Here is an 18425-nt window from a genome sequence, read left to right as displayed (position 1 = left end):
ACACACACAGGGCGCAGCTGTAGCACACACACACACACACACACACACACACAGGGCGCAGCTGTAGCACACACACACACACACACACACACACACACAACCACACACACACGAGCTGCGTTCGCTTCCCGCGTTTGCGCGTCTTACTTGTATTAGTGAAATTAACCACTTAAACTCTATATTCTTAGAGATGTAAATGTAATATTAATTTAGCTCGTCTCATCCTGTTGGAGTTAAGTTGGAGTGTTCTCATGTTAGCCTACTGTGAGTGATGCTGCCCTTGTTTTGTTTCTGTTCGTTAAAGAGCAATAAAAGTAGCCATAAAAGCTCCATAAATTAGCCATATAATTAGAATTTGCCAAAGGCAAAATACTGAATATACTACTCTTCCTAACCACTTTGCCACTGAAGAATAATATGTGGCACTATCCCTAACAAATCAGACCTCTGGTAAGTGGTAAGGAACATAAATGCTGTTAGTGTTGTACGGCATTGGTTCTCAAACCTTTTTCATGTCAAGGACACCAAAAATAATATATTTGGCTGTGAATATGTCATTTACAGGTTTAAAGTAGTTGATATTGATATTATATTAACTAATTTAGCTAAGGACCCCCTGGAACCTCCTCAAGGACCCCTGAGGGTCCCCAGACCCCACCCTGAGAACCAATTGCCTACGGTATGCTGTGCTGCCCTATTCCTTTGCGGTCATGTAATTGATCTCACCAGGTAGTTTTCTTTCCCTGTGTAATCAACCCAGCACTTGTGCGTGACCTCAGTGCATTTTCTGCAGATAAATCACTTGCAACAGTAACATACTGTATGCCATGAGTTCTATTCCCTTTGCATCTCACCTGGCTTTTCATGTATGAAGTAGCAACAAGGAGGCTGTTCTGCCTGCAGCAATTCCAGCAATTTGCTCAACACCTCTTTTGACATCTCTTGTCTCACAGAGCCACCAGTATTATATTAGAGGCAAATTCATTTTTTCTGAATCAGATTTGTGCATAACATACAGTAGATTCCATCCATATGCTCATCCCCTGACTGCATTTCATTTATATGATGTTGCAAGTCTAAAGTAGTTGAAGTCTAAAGCTTGCTGAGCCATGTAATGCACCATGTTTGCAACCGCCCTTTGCAACAATAACCAAACCATTTGGTCTGGTGGACTAGTGATGCAGTATGTTTATCCTCATTTATAGCTCTGCTTGAATAGAATCAACAACAGTCCCACCTATGCCATGTTGTACATTTTTTTTCTAGTTTTGACAAATGTGACTTTTAAATGCCCCCAAGCCTGAAGGTCAGTAGACCGAAAGCTTGATTGATTGTGCGCAGATCTGAGTGTGCGGAGCTTCCCTTTATATTTCTAAAATGCCCCCATGAACAAATGTTCAAAGACAAGTGTGCATGTTTTGCACCATGCATGTCAATAAGCTAAAGCCCAATTAGAACGAGACAGGCATATATATTTCTAGAGTCTAGAGTAGACAATACACGATATGGTTACATTATGGTATTATTTCAATAATAATGTTGACTTTTAAATGAATACTCTAGTTTCTGTTGGCGAGCGTGCCGCGGGATTCTGCGTGGGGGTCCAGTGATGCGTGTCATCATGCCGGTCACATTGATGCGTGTGGTTTATTTGCCACTTATTTGCCTGGTTGCTAGCGTCAATTTCCACATGGCTAGTATGACGAAGCGGTTGTGAGTCCTCTTCATGGCGTGCAGACTATGGGATGTTATCCCCATAGGTTGTTGCTGGAGACAAGGCAGCCAATCAGCAATCAGAAGTAGTCGGCAGTATGGTTGCCAGTGTAGTCAACGGTCGTGTCAGAAATAAGCTAACCAGCCTCCCAAAACCAGCCAACTGTGAGGTGAAGAACAAGCGAAGCGTGGCGGGAAATATGTGGACTAGGCAACCCACTCACCAATGAGACTAGGTGTCGACTAGTGAGCCAAGGGTGTTGTTCTCTCGCAATTTGCGGTGTTGCAAGTTTCAGACCTATTCATAGACCTGCTGCTTGCTTTGCAATCAGCTGGTAAAGCAAAGCAAGGAGTATGCATCCTAATTATGCACACACACACACACTCCTGTGTCAGAATACAAATGAGCAGGTGACAGGAGTTGTTTGTTCAAAGCAAAAATTTCACATCTTCAGTTTCCACTTTCATGGCTTTGAGAGAGTTGGCAAAGGGATTAGATTTTGTTTGCCATCTGTGCTTGAAGAGATGAGGTGAAAATCCTTTTTTTCCACTAGCCAGGAATACTAGCAGTTAACAATTTTATGCAGGATTAATTTCTTAGTATATTAAAAAAGATAATTAAACGTTTCCGTCAAACTCTATATGGTATGACATAACCAGTAAAATGTCATATCTTCAGTTTAGTTCCAATTTTTCATCTTCTATTAGATTAAGTCTAGCCATTGTGTGGCATTATGCTGTCAACCTTGGGTCAGAATAGAAACTCATCGAGACTGAGACTTTTGCAGTCAGTGAAAGTGCCTCCACAGACTGAAAACCCAAGTATTTAGATTCCACCTCATATATATATATATATATATATATATATATTAGGGGTGTAACGATATAGTAACTGCATCGAAAAATCTATTTTATTTTGTCAATGTTTAAAAGAAAAGAATACCATGTCATGTATTTCCATATTCTTTTCATATTACCGAAATCTTATATTATCAACCATGGTCATCTCCTTCATTCACTGAAAATGCTTGCGGTATCAAAGAACAACAGTGTGCAGCTATCTGGAGGATAGGAGGCAAACAGTCAAATGGGGAAACCATTTTCTAATCCGCAGGTAGTTTTAGCTGGTGTCCCTCAAACAGGGGTCTCCTGTTTGTTCTCTGCATGAACTTTCTTGATCACTTGTTACCAACTAGTGCAAATTATGCAGATGATTTGACTCTCAGTCTCATGGGCTCCCTCCCTGCAGGGCAGATGCAAGCAGCTGTTGATGCAGTTACAGCCTGGGATCAGACCTACTGCCTTGCACCCAATTCTATGCTATGAAAACAAAGGACATGGTTATTAGTCTCAGGGAGCCTCAAAACAGACCAATACCTCCTCCTATATCGTTTTGAACAACCAGGCAGTAGAGCGAGTGGAGTAGAGCTGAAGAAGACTCAAATTGTTTACAAGAGGGTCCACCTTGTTCAATTCATCAAAACATTTAGAGACGTACAAATAGACACTTCTATATAGCCAAAGAACAGAACAGGAATTCATCATAAAGGAGGTAAAAAGGGAAAAGAAACATATACAGTGAGGGGGAAAAGGGGTGGAGAAAAATAATATTTTTTAATTGGAAATACTCCAATAAAGTAAAAGTATCTCAAAATTGTACTTAAGTACTTGAGTACATGATTCAGAATTAGAATCATCTTTTTTTCACATCACAGTTTTACAAGTTTTTGTGCATACTGTAGTTCCCATTGTGTTATTTTTTCCAAGAAACAAAGGGAAGAAGAGAGAGGGGGGTAGGAGGCCTTGGACGTCTATACTTGTGTATACACTTCCTTGTTTGCAGCCTGATTAGAATGGCTCATTGCTCTAAAACTAGGGACCTCTCCATAGTTTTCACCAGAAGGACAATGATCTGTCTTCATTTCTGACTTCAGCACGCATCTCGTTTGGAATATTAACGCTTCTAGAGAGACTTTAGCGTGACCAGAGTGAGCGAAGAACTAAGAACGGAAGATTATGCTTCCCGTTTTTTTTGGGGGGGTACAGAAGATAGGGACTTTTCAGAGTCAAATCTGCCATATCTGCTGGCACTCTAGCGCCTTTATTTAGAAGTTTACAACACTGGGTTTCATAATGTAAAATCCACAATGATCGTTTTACTCAAAACCCAAAGGTGTCCATAGTTACCACCAGTTACCTCTGAGGATTTTACTTTACATCTACTACAGTGAATTGTGTTCAGTAAACTGCCCTAAAACTGTAAAGCAGTTCCTTTTACTTGTTTGTCCTTCGTTGGTGTTGGTCGGTGTACTGTCTGCTGACCTCAATATCGTAAAGTGCTTCGAGTGATGTTCTATGCAGGAATGGTGCTTCTTATTCTTCTATTATTATTCGTCAGAAAATGTCATTGCTGGGCAATTCAGCAGACCACAGGTGCTGCTGCCTGCTGGTGTTATTGTATGCTGTTTATGACCATAGAGTAAAAAAAACTGGCTTTACTTGAAGTGCTGCAGCCAAGCCATTGAATTGGTAGTGTTCTCTGGGCTCACACTGCCCAGAGAAATTTGTTTACTGTTGCCAATATAAATATGAACTGTAGCTTCAGGCTAGTGTCACAATACATTGATCAATCATCTCCCATTCACCGTGGTCCATTACGCTGAAAGCCATTGCTTATACCTATGTATCGATTGTGCACAGACAGTGAAGTTTTGTCTTCTTTTCCCATCATAACACTACAAATGCCCCAAGGATGCCATTGACCCTACTGCCGCCACTGAAGTGGAAGTGACTGATGTCACTAGCCAAAGCTGTGACAGCATAAATGGAGCCAGCAGTCTTTCGCCTGCAAAGCGTTGTTACTTCCATTATATTTCCACCATGCTGAATTGCTGGTGTTTATATCGCGTCTAGACTAACCTCGGGCGCTCTGTTCCTCACAGGCATATTCAGGCCTTTGAAGGATAAATATACTTAGAAAAAGAACATGATTTCAAAGGAGCAAATTTCAAAGATGTGATTTTCATTCTTACATACGTATGAGTCTTTACATTCCTACCATCCACTCAATTCTGTGACATCAGTCCTCCTTTCAGCTGAAACGAGTGTCAGCCCCACTCGTGGCTCCTAGAGGCTGTGTTGCCCCTCACACCCAACCAGTGGTTTAGAATGAGTTACATTGGCATACTTAGAAGTAGAACCAGTGATGCATTGATGATATTTTAATGCCCTCACGCGCACGTCACACACGTGCTTAATACTACAGGATTTTGCACGTCACACAATTGGGGCTGGCTATTTAGAGTGGGGGCTAATGAATTTTGGTTTACATAGAAGTCAGTCAATTTGGTTTGTGGGGCTTAGGGGGCCTTAGGCGAGGGCTAAGGCTTGGGGGGGTGTTAAGCCTCCACCAGAGGGGGCTAAAGCCCGTCCCCTCCCTGGAGCTGTCCCTGGTACTCACCGTCTCTGTGAACTTAAAGGTATATTTTTCACCCGTGGGTGCCCGTCTGATATCCATGTGTACCCGGCTCGTCGTAGGACTCTGATCTGTAGCCTACTGGTAGTTTCCAGAAGTGATTTGGAGCTGAGCGCTTCAGTGGTTTGCAAGATTAGCTCCGGATGCACATACTATGAGTTGATCAGGAAGATCAGGGAAAGTTTTAACATGTTATTTTTTCCCCCTTTACTGTACAGGTGCGAACAGGAGGGTGATGTTGTCACACACACAGCATGGCTAAACCGGTCAAGTATACTTTATGCTGGGGAAGACAAATGGTCAGTGGATCCCAGAGTGAGTCTCGTGACCCTCAATCAGGACGAGTTTACCATCAAGATTGAAAACGTGGACATGACAGATGAAGGTCTATATGTCTGCGCTGTCCAGACAAGCAGTCGACCGAGAACCACTTCTGTGAACATCCTTGTCCAAGGTAACAAAAGCTTTCTAGATGAAAAACATATTGTGTTATTTATTGTGTGCCTGTCTGTGTATACTCCTCTGTAAGTGAATGGGCCGGTAGTTGTTCTCATACTTTATTCCTAACCCTATTTATCTTTGATTTCTATTCATCGAAGCTTGGCAGAGCTCTCAAGCATAATTTTGCAGTAAACAACACTAGTTGGCATAGGCGCTCAACCAAAAAAGAATGGTGGTGGTGGGTGAGCAGTCACATCCTGATCCCGCCCAATGCTCAAAACTGGCATACTTTATTAATTCTCAGATACAGTAGCCAAGAAAATATTAAAGTTGCATAGTGTGTACAAATACCCAAAGGTTGAATAATCTTGCTATCACTCATACATCAGGCAGAAACAGTTTTGTTCATGTGTTTGTTTGTTTTTTGGCTTTTGTCTTTATTTTATATTTTTGTATGGAGGGATAGACAGTAGGCTGACTGAGGGAAAGAGATGGAGGGGGGGGTGACATGCAGTAAAGGCCGTCGGGATCGGGAGTCGAACCTGCGGCACACTGCCAGACTGGATTGTTCATGTGTTGTTAATACATTTTCTGAAAGGCGCTACAAATAAAGGGATTTCCAGAGGCAAACAAACTAAACTTTTTAGGGTCCCTGCGACGTCATGTGGGGCATCATCATCACAAGGGATTTCCCAGAATTGCATCATTCTTTATTTATATTGTTATTATGGTTACTAGACCTGTACCTGCCCGTCAACCATCGGCCTACTTGAGAACGATGCAACTTGGGAACCTAATAATACCCGTTGTCAACTTGTCATAGCACCCGTTTCAACTATCTGTGTGTGTCCCACATGGAGATCTCTGTATCTGCCGGTCTGCCTGTGTCTGAAGAGTGCAAACTGACTGTGAAAAGTGGAGTGGTTAAGTAATCAATGTGCAGGTGTGGGGAACTTGCCATAGCAATCAATTGGCTGAGGCAAAGCCTTTTGTGGTGGTTCTTGAGAACCATGGGTCCGACCGACACGATACCGGGCACTGTACTACCTGCGGGGGTGTAGAACGCATGTGTCGATGGGGCAAACGGTTCTCGAGTTATGTGCATTACAACCATACACACACACACACACGCACGCACGCACGCACACACGCACGCACACAGACAGAGACGTGGCACATTTATAGTAGGATTATGCGCTGTATTGAAATTGGCTAATGGGAGGGCCGTCCGGCTGCCGGACTTTTGACATCACTTTGACTCAGATATATACAGTATCAAACCCATATACTGTAGGCAGGACCACGGCCACGTCACTCTGACTCAGACATAACCATATAGGCCTGTCACCACAAACCTCATACGCTCATATATAGGCATACTGTTACTGTAGTGTATGGAGACCCGGTTGTCCAGGGCCACAGATTCATACATATTGGTCGGATCGGCGGTGCAACATAGGTGTGAGGACCGCATAACTCTAGTTATTATAAACTTGTTAGATGAACAAGTGGGTGAGAGACTAATTGCTTTTTATTTATTTTATTTTGTAGATTATCTTTAGGCTGTTTTTTCTTTATTTGCGCTGAGGATAGAGGGGGGAATGACTGGCGGTTTCTGGCCAAAACCTGGAATGTTGAAATTATGTGGTCAACACACCATTAATTAAGTCAGCCACCAGCGCACCACGCTCAAAGGAATTTAACCATGTAAACCCACCAGATTCCTAAGGGCTTTACACTATACTATCTTCGCCGAAAATAGAGTTCAAGTTCAAAGATGCACTCAATGATGTGATGATGCACACATCATGTGCGCAAAACTCATCGCGGTGTGTTGTGAGCTTGTAGATCTGCTATCTTTTGCCAAAAAAAGAATAGGCAGGCATGCTAGGGTTCAACTATGCAGAGTTGTGAGTAATGCATTTTAAAGTAGCACATTGCTGAAATAATACTATATTTTGCGTTAAGTTAAAGAGTAGTGTAACGGCACTACTATCTCATTGTGACTATTATATTACTGTTACTAATCAATGACATACTTTTGTTGCCAAGTTTATAGGCTAGTATTCCCTCTCTGAAGCTCTGGAAAGGATCTATAAGTTGGCACCATATCTTGAAAGCAATATTTAGGAAATACAGGCACGTCCCTCGTGTCCCTATCTCACACCCTGGCGACCTAGACTCTTCCTGACTCGGCCCATCCGTCAGGACTGCAGACTCACTACCGTCTTCTGCCATAGTCTGAAACCTCACCTCTTTAGACTCCACATCATCAATCTGGATCTTGCACTGTGTAAGTCACTCTAGATAGGCAATATACAGTATGTGCCTCTTACTGTGCATACCTGTATTACTTGGCCCTGCAGATAATTCTGGCTCAATGCAGCGTCATACTTAAATACAACTACGTTCTACCAGGTGATGATGTCAGAATAAAAAAGGAGGCAAAACATGTGCTTTGTAGGTTCCCCAGAATCAGGGTTAAAAGAAAATGGCGATCCATTTATCTTTTTATTCTCTTCTTGAGTGGTTCCTCCGCTCCATTACGAATCTATGTGTGTCCGTCCTTATGTCTGTATGTATGAGCACGGAAAGCTGCAACACCTAAAGTGGCCAGTAGAGTACAGCACAGAGTAAAGTGGCACAGAGTAGACTACAGTACGAGCCCTGGGCTGTTCCGGGGACCCCCACACGGACCCCCAAATGGTAACTCTGTAATTTCTTGACCGTTTCGGAAGCGTGGCAGCTCGCCAGAACCTGACCGGCCCCCTGGGCACGTTCCTGGGGGTCTGTCTGGATGTTCCAGGGACCCCCGTACAGTGCACTACAATACAGTACAGAGCACAGTAGAGTACAGTAACTATAACAATAAATCTATAGTTTTACCGCACCGCTCAGTTCAGTTTTTTTTTACATTAGTTAGCTGGAATGTTTTGAGTGACCTTATTTTCCTCCCAAATGTGTGAGAAAAATAATTTGTCCACTTATTGCAATTATTTATGGTTAATTCAAAAGTTAAACGTTTATTTAGGAATAGAGCAATAGGTTAAATTTAAGTACAGTAGTACATGCTGGAGTGCAGTGCTTCTGGAGCACACAAGTGAGAAAATTGAATATTCACAATTTGCATAATCTGGTTGAGGTTGTTTAAGGTAAGGTAATTCACTAATTTAGGTGGGTTGATAAATTCATGGTGTCAATTGATCATTGTTTCCTATTTGTAATGTTGCACCATCACAATAATGTTTTCATATTTGTAGAGTTGCGCTGTCAAAAGCAATTTTCAATATTTTGGGAAGTTGAGCTGTCACCAATAATGTTGCCATATTTGACAGACGCGTTGCGCTGGCACATCAATAATGTTTTCATATTCATATCATGTCGAGCCTCACCATGACGAAACTATTTTGTTAGTCGAACGTTTCATTTAGTTGACTAATGTATGTTTTTGCGACCGTAGCAACAGTTACTTAACCTTCAACATGAGCCATCATTTTGTATCTGTTCAAAGGCACGCATGAGCACACATCACACTGAAGATGCAAGTATCTTTACCAACACTGCAGGGTATCCCAATCAAGTTTGCCTGTGATACCCATTTACGAGTCTCAAATTCATATTATTTCCCTAGATTAGAGACTAGGCTTCAACTTTTTTCAGGCCAGAGAGATGAAGCAGGGACCCCTAATGGATACAGTAGATTATACTGTATAGAATTGTGTTGCAGATTAAACATGTTCATAGATTTCATAATTATATAGCTTCGTAGACTTGTCAGCACTATTATCATGATTGTGTAAATTAATTCAATTGTTCAGTTTGTTTGTTTGTCACAATGCATCGCAGTGCAACATATTGTGAACTTGTATATCTGTCATTTTCAGTGAATGTTCACCCCAGACTAGGGATGCTAGGGCTTCAGATTGTTCAGTGGTTATCTAGTATGTTCTAGTACAGCGCTACTCAACCCACGGCCCACGCAACAGGTCTGTGCGGCCCGCCATGGTAATGCCGATAAAAATATTTTTGTTCTGTATTCAATGTAGAAAAGTCATTTCTAGCGTTTCTAACCACAAGAGGGCAATCATGCGTAAGCTATTGAGCTGTTTGTTCTACTATACCTGACAAAAAGTGGGCGAGTTGTCTTCATGTCGAACTACAAGTCCACAAGCAGTACATCCACAACGCGTTGATCATTTGTAGATCGGCTCGCGTTCGGTACACAACGCCGTCATACGAGGAAGTGAGTGCAACAACAACAAGTCACAGGGCGTGAAAAGAAAACAGGCATGTCACTGATGTCAGCAACATGGTGAAACCAAAAAGAAAACTTGCAGATGAGCACTGTTTCTTGTACTGTGCTGTACCATACTGTATTGTACTGTACCATACTGTATTGTACTGTACCATACCATTTTTTTAGATTCAGATTAGATTAGATTCAATTTATTGTCACTGCACATAGTATACAAATACTTTGACAATGACAATGTAGACAATGAAACTGTACCATACTGTGCTGTACCATACTGTACTGTGTTGTACTGTACTGTACCATACTGGACTGGACTGGACTGTTGTTACGGACCAATTAGTCTAGGGGTAAAGGTATTCAGGCGGGCATTGGGTATGTGTGCATAGTGTGTGCATAGCTGACCACTGTGCTAAACATTATGACAGGCCTGTGGCATGAGAGAGAGAGAGAGAGAAGCCGTTCCCACTTCAGAGAAGAGAGAATTGACAAATATATAAAGCACTCGGATGTTACTCACAAGCAGCAGCTTTCCTTGCAGCTATAATTGCAATAATGTCTTGATAATCCCGTCTAGATCAGTTTTAACTTGGACGACGCTCTCCCCATATGCAACAATGCAACTGTGAGTGACAGGGATCAGATCTCAGGGCAACTTCACAGGGAATATGTTCCGACTCCCTACAGTCCCGTTGTCGTTCCTCTTTTTTTGAGAAACCACTATATGCTAACCTGACTAACCGCCAGATTGTGGCAGTATTGAGTTCACAAGTTCCCTCCTCCTGCCTGCATCTGGGCTCTCTCAAGTCTCAAGCAGAAACGATCTGGTCTTGTTAGGTTGTGTTGATAATGAGACAGACGTTTGCTGCGGGTTTGTGTAAAACCTTCCATCTCACTACAACAATATAATAGAAACCCCACTCCATGTACAGAGCTGCAGCTTTGAGGACACTACTCTCAGCCCACGCACGTTCAAATGCCTCTTTCCACCACCATTGATAAGTAGTCAGACAAAGTTTACGACTTATCATACAATATGTCTCCCCCCAAAAATCGGCGCACGCTGCGAACATACACACATGTGCCCTTTTCTTGGATTTGGGCCCCTGCCCCCTCAGTGCTCTCAGCATGGCCCTGATGTACAAATACCACATTGTGAAGTGAGAAAACATTCCATCCTGCTTCTTTGTGATAATAGTGAACGAGAGAATTCAGTCTGAGGATGTAGCATTTTTTTTTATTACTCTTATTGTTGAAACCAGACACAATACTTTTAAGGGCATCTCTCCAGAAACCTTGGCATTTCTGTTTTCAGTGTTTGCAATATATTCTACAAGTTTGATACTCACAGAACTTTTGTAAGTTGATTATGGGGATCTTTTAAACACTGAAGAACCAAAGTATACTGCAAATAAAGGACAGGCGATACTGCCAACAGGTACAGACAGTACTGTTTACTGATCGTAATATGAAATGGAAGCAATTATTAATGCTAAAGGCTGTACAATTACCGAAGAGTAAGTGTAAATTGAGTTGTCAAGGCCATTTTCCGTTCCCTTGTGGGAAACCTCAATTTAATTCTGAGCACATGTTCCTTTTTATATAATGATGTAAATAAAAGGGCTGCAGTTGCGCGAAGTTGTTTCAATTTAAAATTATTTCAGATTTCACAAGTGCCAGTGAACTGAAATGTTTCTAGCTTTCTACAGTTCCAGTATAGTTCAACCCAGAAAAAACATCATAGCAGATAATCATAACACGGCCCGGGTTGAATTGGAACTCCCCATAGTAACGAATTTAGGTTTTGTGTTGTGTAATCACACTGCTGTGCTATGAGATATTTTACTGTAGTTGGTAACCATAATAAATTGGTTAACATTGTGGGTAAATCATATGGTTAACTGGAAACAGGCATTGCTATGCTCCTGCATTTGCATTGTGCAAACACCAGTAGCTGTCGTTATAATCATATACCACAGCCTCTCTTGTTATTATTATTTAATTAACCACTTTCAACCTGACATCCCTATGTTGGGCATGTCATTATAGGCAACATTTTTCTCATTTCAAATAATTATTAAGACACTATTTCTTGCCTTCCCGTTAAGTAGTTTGATTTGGGAACAACAGCATGCTATTTGGTTGGATGCACCGTACAGTGTACACTGTACTCTACTATAATCGTCACCATGTGTACATGATGCAAGGCTTGCAAGCACTTTTGCCCGCGAGCAATAGTGGGTGGATCTAAGGATATTGGTAGGTCGGTTGGAACTGCTACTGTAGGTCATGTACGGAGCAGCCTGACGGAGCAGCACAACCTCCAGGGGCGTATAGCCCCTAGAGCTCTCTTAAGCTAGAACACTCAAGCTTCTAGTTTGAGAGCAGTAAACTGCATGGTACTCTTGGACGATGACTACGCAGCTTAGTGTATCTGTTATATCAGAGTTAAACCCAGGATTATGAACCCAGAGCTGCCATGTCTCACCCTTTGAGTGTGACAGTCACGCAATTTAACCCTTTACCACGCACCACGCCACACATGCCATTTCACATGTATTATAATGATAAATAACAATTTTCTCTGCGGCTCCGCCGCGTAATAACGCACGCTCCTCACAAACGTAAAATAGCCGATCTGCATGCAGCGCTGATATATGCAGGAGGGTAAACAGCAGGGTCCCTGACTGTGTGACGCATGGAAATGAGCCATGCGGAGTTTAACATCGCTTCGAAATATTTTTCATGGAAGACAATATAGTCCCCACAAGTTACAACAAGTGAGCTGAGTAAGTGACCTGTGACTATCTCTCTTCTATACTGGTGTGTGGCGTCTCTTGCGTGATATGAGGAAGTGGAACGGTGCCATAGCCCGTGCACATTATAGGGACAAAGTTGTGTGTGTGTGTGTGTGTGTGTGTGTGTGTGTGTGTGTGTGTGTGTGTGTGTGTGTGTGTGTGTGTGTGTGTGTGTGTGTGTGTGTGTGTGTGTGTGTGTGTGTGTGTGTGTGTGTGTGTGTGTGTGTGTGTGAAGTGAAGTGAAGGGGGAGGGGCCGCATCGCGACTTGTTTCTGTTCATAGAGGAGAGAGCCCACAGATGTGTTTGAACTAAGAAAATGTAAAAATAAGGAATTTTCCCACATTCCAGTTTTCTGACATATTCCCCAATTTCCACTGAGATTATGGGGTGAATGAATGTTGCCAGACCCATCTTCTCTTTCTGTCATAGTGACATTGTCCTGCATCAGATCATGTCCAAATCAGGTTCTCCAATCTCCAGTAGCCTCTTCAGTTTTTTGAAGATTTTTTGAGTGGTGCAACCACTCCCTTACGGAGCTATGTGTGTGGCTGGCTGGGTCTGAGCACTATGTGTGTGGCTTGCTGGCTGGCTGGGTCTGAGCACTATGTGTGTGGCTTGCTGGCTGGCTGGGTCTGAGCACTATGTGTGTGGCTGGCTGGGTCTGAGCACTATGTGTGTGGCTTGCTGGCTGGCTGGGTCTGAGCACTATGTGTGTGGCTTGCTGGCTGGCTGGGTCTGAGCACTATGTGTGTGGCTTGCTGGGTCTGAGCACTATGTGTGTGGCTTGCTGGGTCTGAGCACTATGTGTGTGGCAGCTGTGGCTTGCTGGCTGGCTGGGTCTGAGCACTGTGTGTGGCTTGCTGGCTGGCTGGGTCTGAGCACTATGTGTGTGGCTGGCTGGGTCTGAGCACTATGTGTGTGGCTGGCTGGGTCTGAGCACTATGTGTGTGGCAGCTGTGGCTTGCGGGCTGGCTGGGTCTGAGCACTATGTGTGTGGCTTTCTGGCTGGCTGGGTCTGAGCACTATGTGTGTGGCTGGCTGGGTCTGAGCACTATGTGTGTGGCTGGCTGGGTCTGAGCACTATGTGTGTGGCTTTCTGGCTGGCTGGGTCTGAGCACTATGTGTGTGGCTTTCTGGCTGGCTGGGTCTGAGCACTATGTGTGTGGCTTGCTGGCTGGCTGGGTCTGAGCACTATGTGTGTGGCTGGCTGGCTGGCTGGCTGGGTCTGAGTACTATGTGTGTGGCTTGCTGGCTGGCTGGCTGGGTCTGAGGAGCATAGATAGATAGATAGATATCTTTTTCATTTCTACTTTAAGCATGAGGAGGCTGTCAGTGCAGGGAGAGCAGCTGGCATGGAGGTGAAGACATCAGTGTTAAGGTTAAATATCAACGTTAAAACTGGCCAAATCGACATAAAAAAAGCCAATGTTTTCGTCGTGAGTGCTAATAATGCATTAACCACGGATATCTAACCACCCAATAAATAAGGCCCTCTTCCTAAAAATCAAACGAAGAAGATAATTGGAATTAGCTGTGCCCTGTCTTCTCCTACATGTGGAGGACCACGTACAGTAGATTAGATAGGCAGCCCAAAATGAATGTGGTCATGTGGTGTGTTGGCACTAATTACTTTTAATTAAGCCCAACTTTGTATCCCTTTAGCACCAGCAGTACCGCTGCTGTGTCAGACTTGTGTATCAGTTGGGCTGCTGATACATATTGTATTATAAGGTTTAGGCCTAGACATGTTGAAACATGGCCCCACTATTCCAACTACAGTTGATTTCTCAGCTCGGGCAATTTCAAACCAAAACTTGGGATGTTGTAACTTTTACTTGGCAACACCAAAGTAGAACTATAGTTGGTTTATTGAGACAGTTGAGTAACACTTCCATAGAAAAGGTCAGCCCACTACATAACGTGTACCTCACAGTATTTAATCTACAGTAGTCTACTAGCTGCACACACTCTGCCAAACAGTGCAGAGAATTAAATTATCTCACACCTCCGTTCCAGACTTGTAGCAGGTGATACAAAAGTAAGAGCCCTCCATTACCTTCCTTCATTCCTTTATACCGTTGTGATACAAAAGTAAGAGCCCTACATTACTGGAGTGGATGAAATTATAGTCCAATGATTTGCAGTAGAAACTATTGCCATCTTATCTTACTATTAGAATACGCAAGGTTCACAAGGTAGTTGTGCAATTGTCTCCAAACTTACAGATAGTAACTGCATGGGGGGCATTAGGGTATGGGGTGGGGTTTGGGGGTGCGTGGTGTCGGTGGGGGGTGGTGGTTTGGGGGTATGGGAGCATGACAGTGTGACTAGGTACTCACATTTGCTACTAAAAATAGCACAGTGCGAGTTGTGAAATTCAATTAGTAGCACCAGTGCTACTACAGAATTTGACCGTTCAATTGTGATAAAGACAAGGCTCTGACAGTCTCCGTACACATTCTATGAGTCACAGTTCTATGCATTTTTTTTGTGCAGCGGTGTCGTTCGCCAAAAAGAGCAGATCTACAACATAACGTGTCGAGGCACAATGCAGCGTTTTTGAAGATCTATCCCCCTTGCTTCCACCGCCCCGCCCCTGCCCCTTTTAGCAAGCTGTGCTTTGCTCTTCCCTGGCAGCAGTGGCAGACAGCAGACAGAGCGAACGCAGCAGGTTAGCATGATAGCATCACGGAAGGAATTGCTTGTTATCCCGACACGATGAATAATAAAGTTATTTGCAAAGTTTGTAATGTTCGAACGTCACTCGATATAGCTTTTACCAACTTTAACCAACCGCGGGTGAAACAGCGTACATGCAAAGAGTGCATGTGCGCAAGCACATGGAGTGGACTGATTGATATCGATCAAAAACAACCCATAGCACCTCGCTTACAAAAGCGTGTTCACAGCGTGAATGATATTAGGAATGACCGACCTGGCTGGATACATTGTGTGACCTGCTTAACGAGCAACGGCAAAAAGGCAAAGATCTGTCCCCCCACCACCTCCCACAACCTCCATGCCGAGGTGTAGTTAGACGTCAGTCCACCCTCCTCCTCACCTCCCTCTGCGTAGCAGACTATATAGCTTAGTAAGTTAGTAGTCTACTCTGTAGCTGTATATGTCAGATGTTCTGTCTGAAGCAGTCAAGCCAAGGAGAATGTTACAATACTAATTTACCATCGAGCAGCCTGCCCTGCATCGAATGTCAATTCAATTCAATTCAAATGAGCTTTATTGGCATGAGAAAAAAACGTTTGTCACATGATAGATTTTTAGATAGATTTTTCAATTTAGGAGCATGCACGTGCTACTTGGAAAAATGCCAAGCGTCGAGCCCTGTATGGGAGTGTGGGTTGTATGGAGTTGAGGCTTGAGGGACATGAGGGGGTGGGGTTTGGTGGTGCGGTTAGGGGTAATGGAGTCAGGGGAGTTGGGGGGGGTAAGGGGGTGGAAGTTATGCGAGTGGGGCATATGAACTTGAGGGTATGAGGATATGGTGGTAGGGTGGGGTTTGCGGGCCATGGAGTGTGTGTGTGTGTGTGGGGGGGGGGGGGTCGTACAGCGTATGGTGGAGAATTATGTTGGGTGGCCTGGGCCAATATGGACTATGGAGGGGGGGCTTCATGTACTGTAGGATGGGGCCAAACGCCCACAGGGTGCTATTTTCTAGTACCTTATAATAGAAAGAGAAACAAAAGGAATGACTCAGATAACAGGACAACAATATCAAATGTACACAAGTTGCATTCTCAAAAAATAAAATGAAGACCTGGATGACTGGCGTAGCGGTCCGCGCCCCTGTGTGTTGCGGGTTCGACTTCCGATCCCGACGACGTTTGCTGCGTGTCACTCTCCATTTCCTGTCAGTCTACTGTAAAGAAAAGCCAACCAAAAAAAGAAATAAAAATAAGGTACAATATTATAAATTATTATAATAATAATATTTATTATTATTATTATTATAATTTATAATAATGGATAATATCACCGATGGGGAATCCAAGCTAATAGAAACTGCAGGCAATGCGAAAATGGAAGCCATCGTTCTCACGATAATACTGTACATAATACAAATAATAATACAAAAAAACATCTTGTTTAAAAATAAATCTGCCTAACGATGACGGGTTTCTGAACTGCCCACAGCCCTCCTATGAGACACAGGGTGAGTAGAGAAAATGGTGCCATTTTATCATGATTATTAGTGAGGACCTATTATATGAAGAGGTTGAAAAGTGGTGAAGTGGTCCCTTAAGCGTGTACTGATAGTGCCAGTGCAATGAACAATAGTCATTAATTGATAATGTCTGTGTGACAGCCTGTCCTATGTTGTCAAGACCGACATGGCAACAGGTCTCAGGGCTTGTTCAACAGCCTTGATGGTTGACAGGTGAATATTGTTCCATACCTTGGCCATATGGCTTTTGATACAGTATATGGTATGGCTTGCTTAGCCTGTGGAAAAGCTTTCATACAGTATGATAATTTATCATGGATAATTGACAGGACTGTTTTGATTTGATTTGCAGCGAGTGGTTCTTCACAGTAACCTTACATGTTAGATAAACAGTGAGATATTTTGCATTTTTAGACTTGTAAAAGTCATACAGGTCAGTACACCAGATGCCACGGATAATGCTAAGGACATAATCTGTTGCCTGAAGCCCAAAGCACATCTTGCCTGGTCTTACAATGTATACGTACTGTAGGATAGAATTTAGGAGAGCTTGGATATTATGGATATGAGTATGGCATGTTTTCAGTGATTAGTGATTACCATACTCAGCTTAGAGATCTGAAAATAAACAGTGCTTGTGGGGATTCAACATGCAGCACTTTGCTTCCCAAAGTCCCCGAAAGGGTTCTGGGCAGAAGAAAAAACATCACCCAGGAAGATACCGGAACAGATAGATAGATAGATACTTTATTTGTCCTTTCGGAAATTTGTTTTGTGCACAGCAGTCATCAGGATATACATAAAACATATGCAGACAAACAGATCACACAGTACATAGACAATAAAGAAACAGTGCCAACAGAAGGCCACCAGTCATAGTTCCAAGAGGCATCACATCACACATTCATTAACAACCTGTTTGTTTACATTTGTAAATGATTACTAAAACCTTTATAACAAATTTACAAATCATTTATAAGGTATTAGTACGTAGTAAAACTATTCATGAATAAGTCATGTATAATACTGTAAATCTGTAAATGATTATTAAATCATGTATAACTGATGTTATATAATATATACAAGCTATTTGTATATTTGGGAAATGTGTTTGTTCATGTTTAACATATACTTTGTAAAACATTCCTAAAATATCTATAAATCCTTAGTACATGTTATTAAGTGCCCTATAGTAAAGTGACGACAGTTCATCATTTACAACTGTCTGTTAATGTGTTTGTTCATGTTTAACATATACTTTGTAAAACATTCCTAAAATATCTATAAATCCTTAGTACATGTTATTAAGTGCCCTAAAGTAAAGTGACGACAGTTCATCATTTACAACTGTCTGTTAATGTGTTTGTTCACGTTTAACCCTACATTTTATGTTGAAGATGTTGTGTTGCATTGTGGGTAATCCTCAGTACAGAGGAACTCCATACTGAGGGTAAGATGGTCTCCTGTTTGCTCAGGCACAAACAAATTAATTACAAACATCTAAGCTTCATATAAGTGGCCAGATATGCACTCATGTTTACATGGTGTTATTCAGTAACATTCGT

General features: G+C 42.6%; 1 protein-coding gene across 2 annotated transcripts in view; it reads left to right on the top strand.

The window, feature by feature from the left end:
• The window catches only part of ntm (neurotrimin), a 416292-nt gene that overhangs the window by 357323 nt on the left and 40544 nt on the right, over window positions 1–18425 (top strand). For both annotated transcript variants that reach the window (XM_083776165.1, XM_083776164.1), the window contains one exon: window positions 5407–5642. In XM_083776165.1, coding sequence (XP_083632291.1) covers window positions 5407–5642 — 236 coding nt within the window. The remainder of the gene's footprint in view (window positions 1–5406; window positions 5643–18425) is intronic.

The sequence above is a fragment of the Protomyctophum parallelum genome (assembly GCF_964188405.1).
Source record: "Protomyctophum parallelum genome assembly, chromosome: 1".
Classification (NCBI taxonomy): Eukaryota; Metazoa; Chordata; class Actinopteri; order Myctophiformes; family Myctophidae; genus Protomyctophum; species Protomyctophum parallelum.
This window is presented reverse-complemented; position numbering and strand designations above follow the sequence as displayed.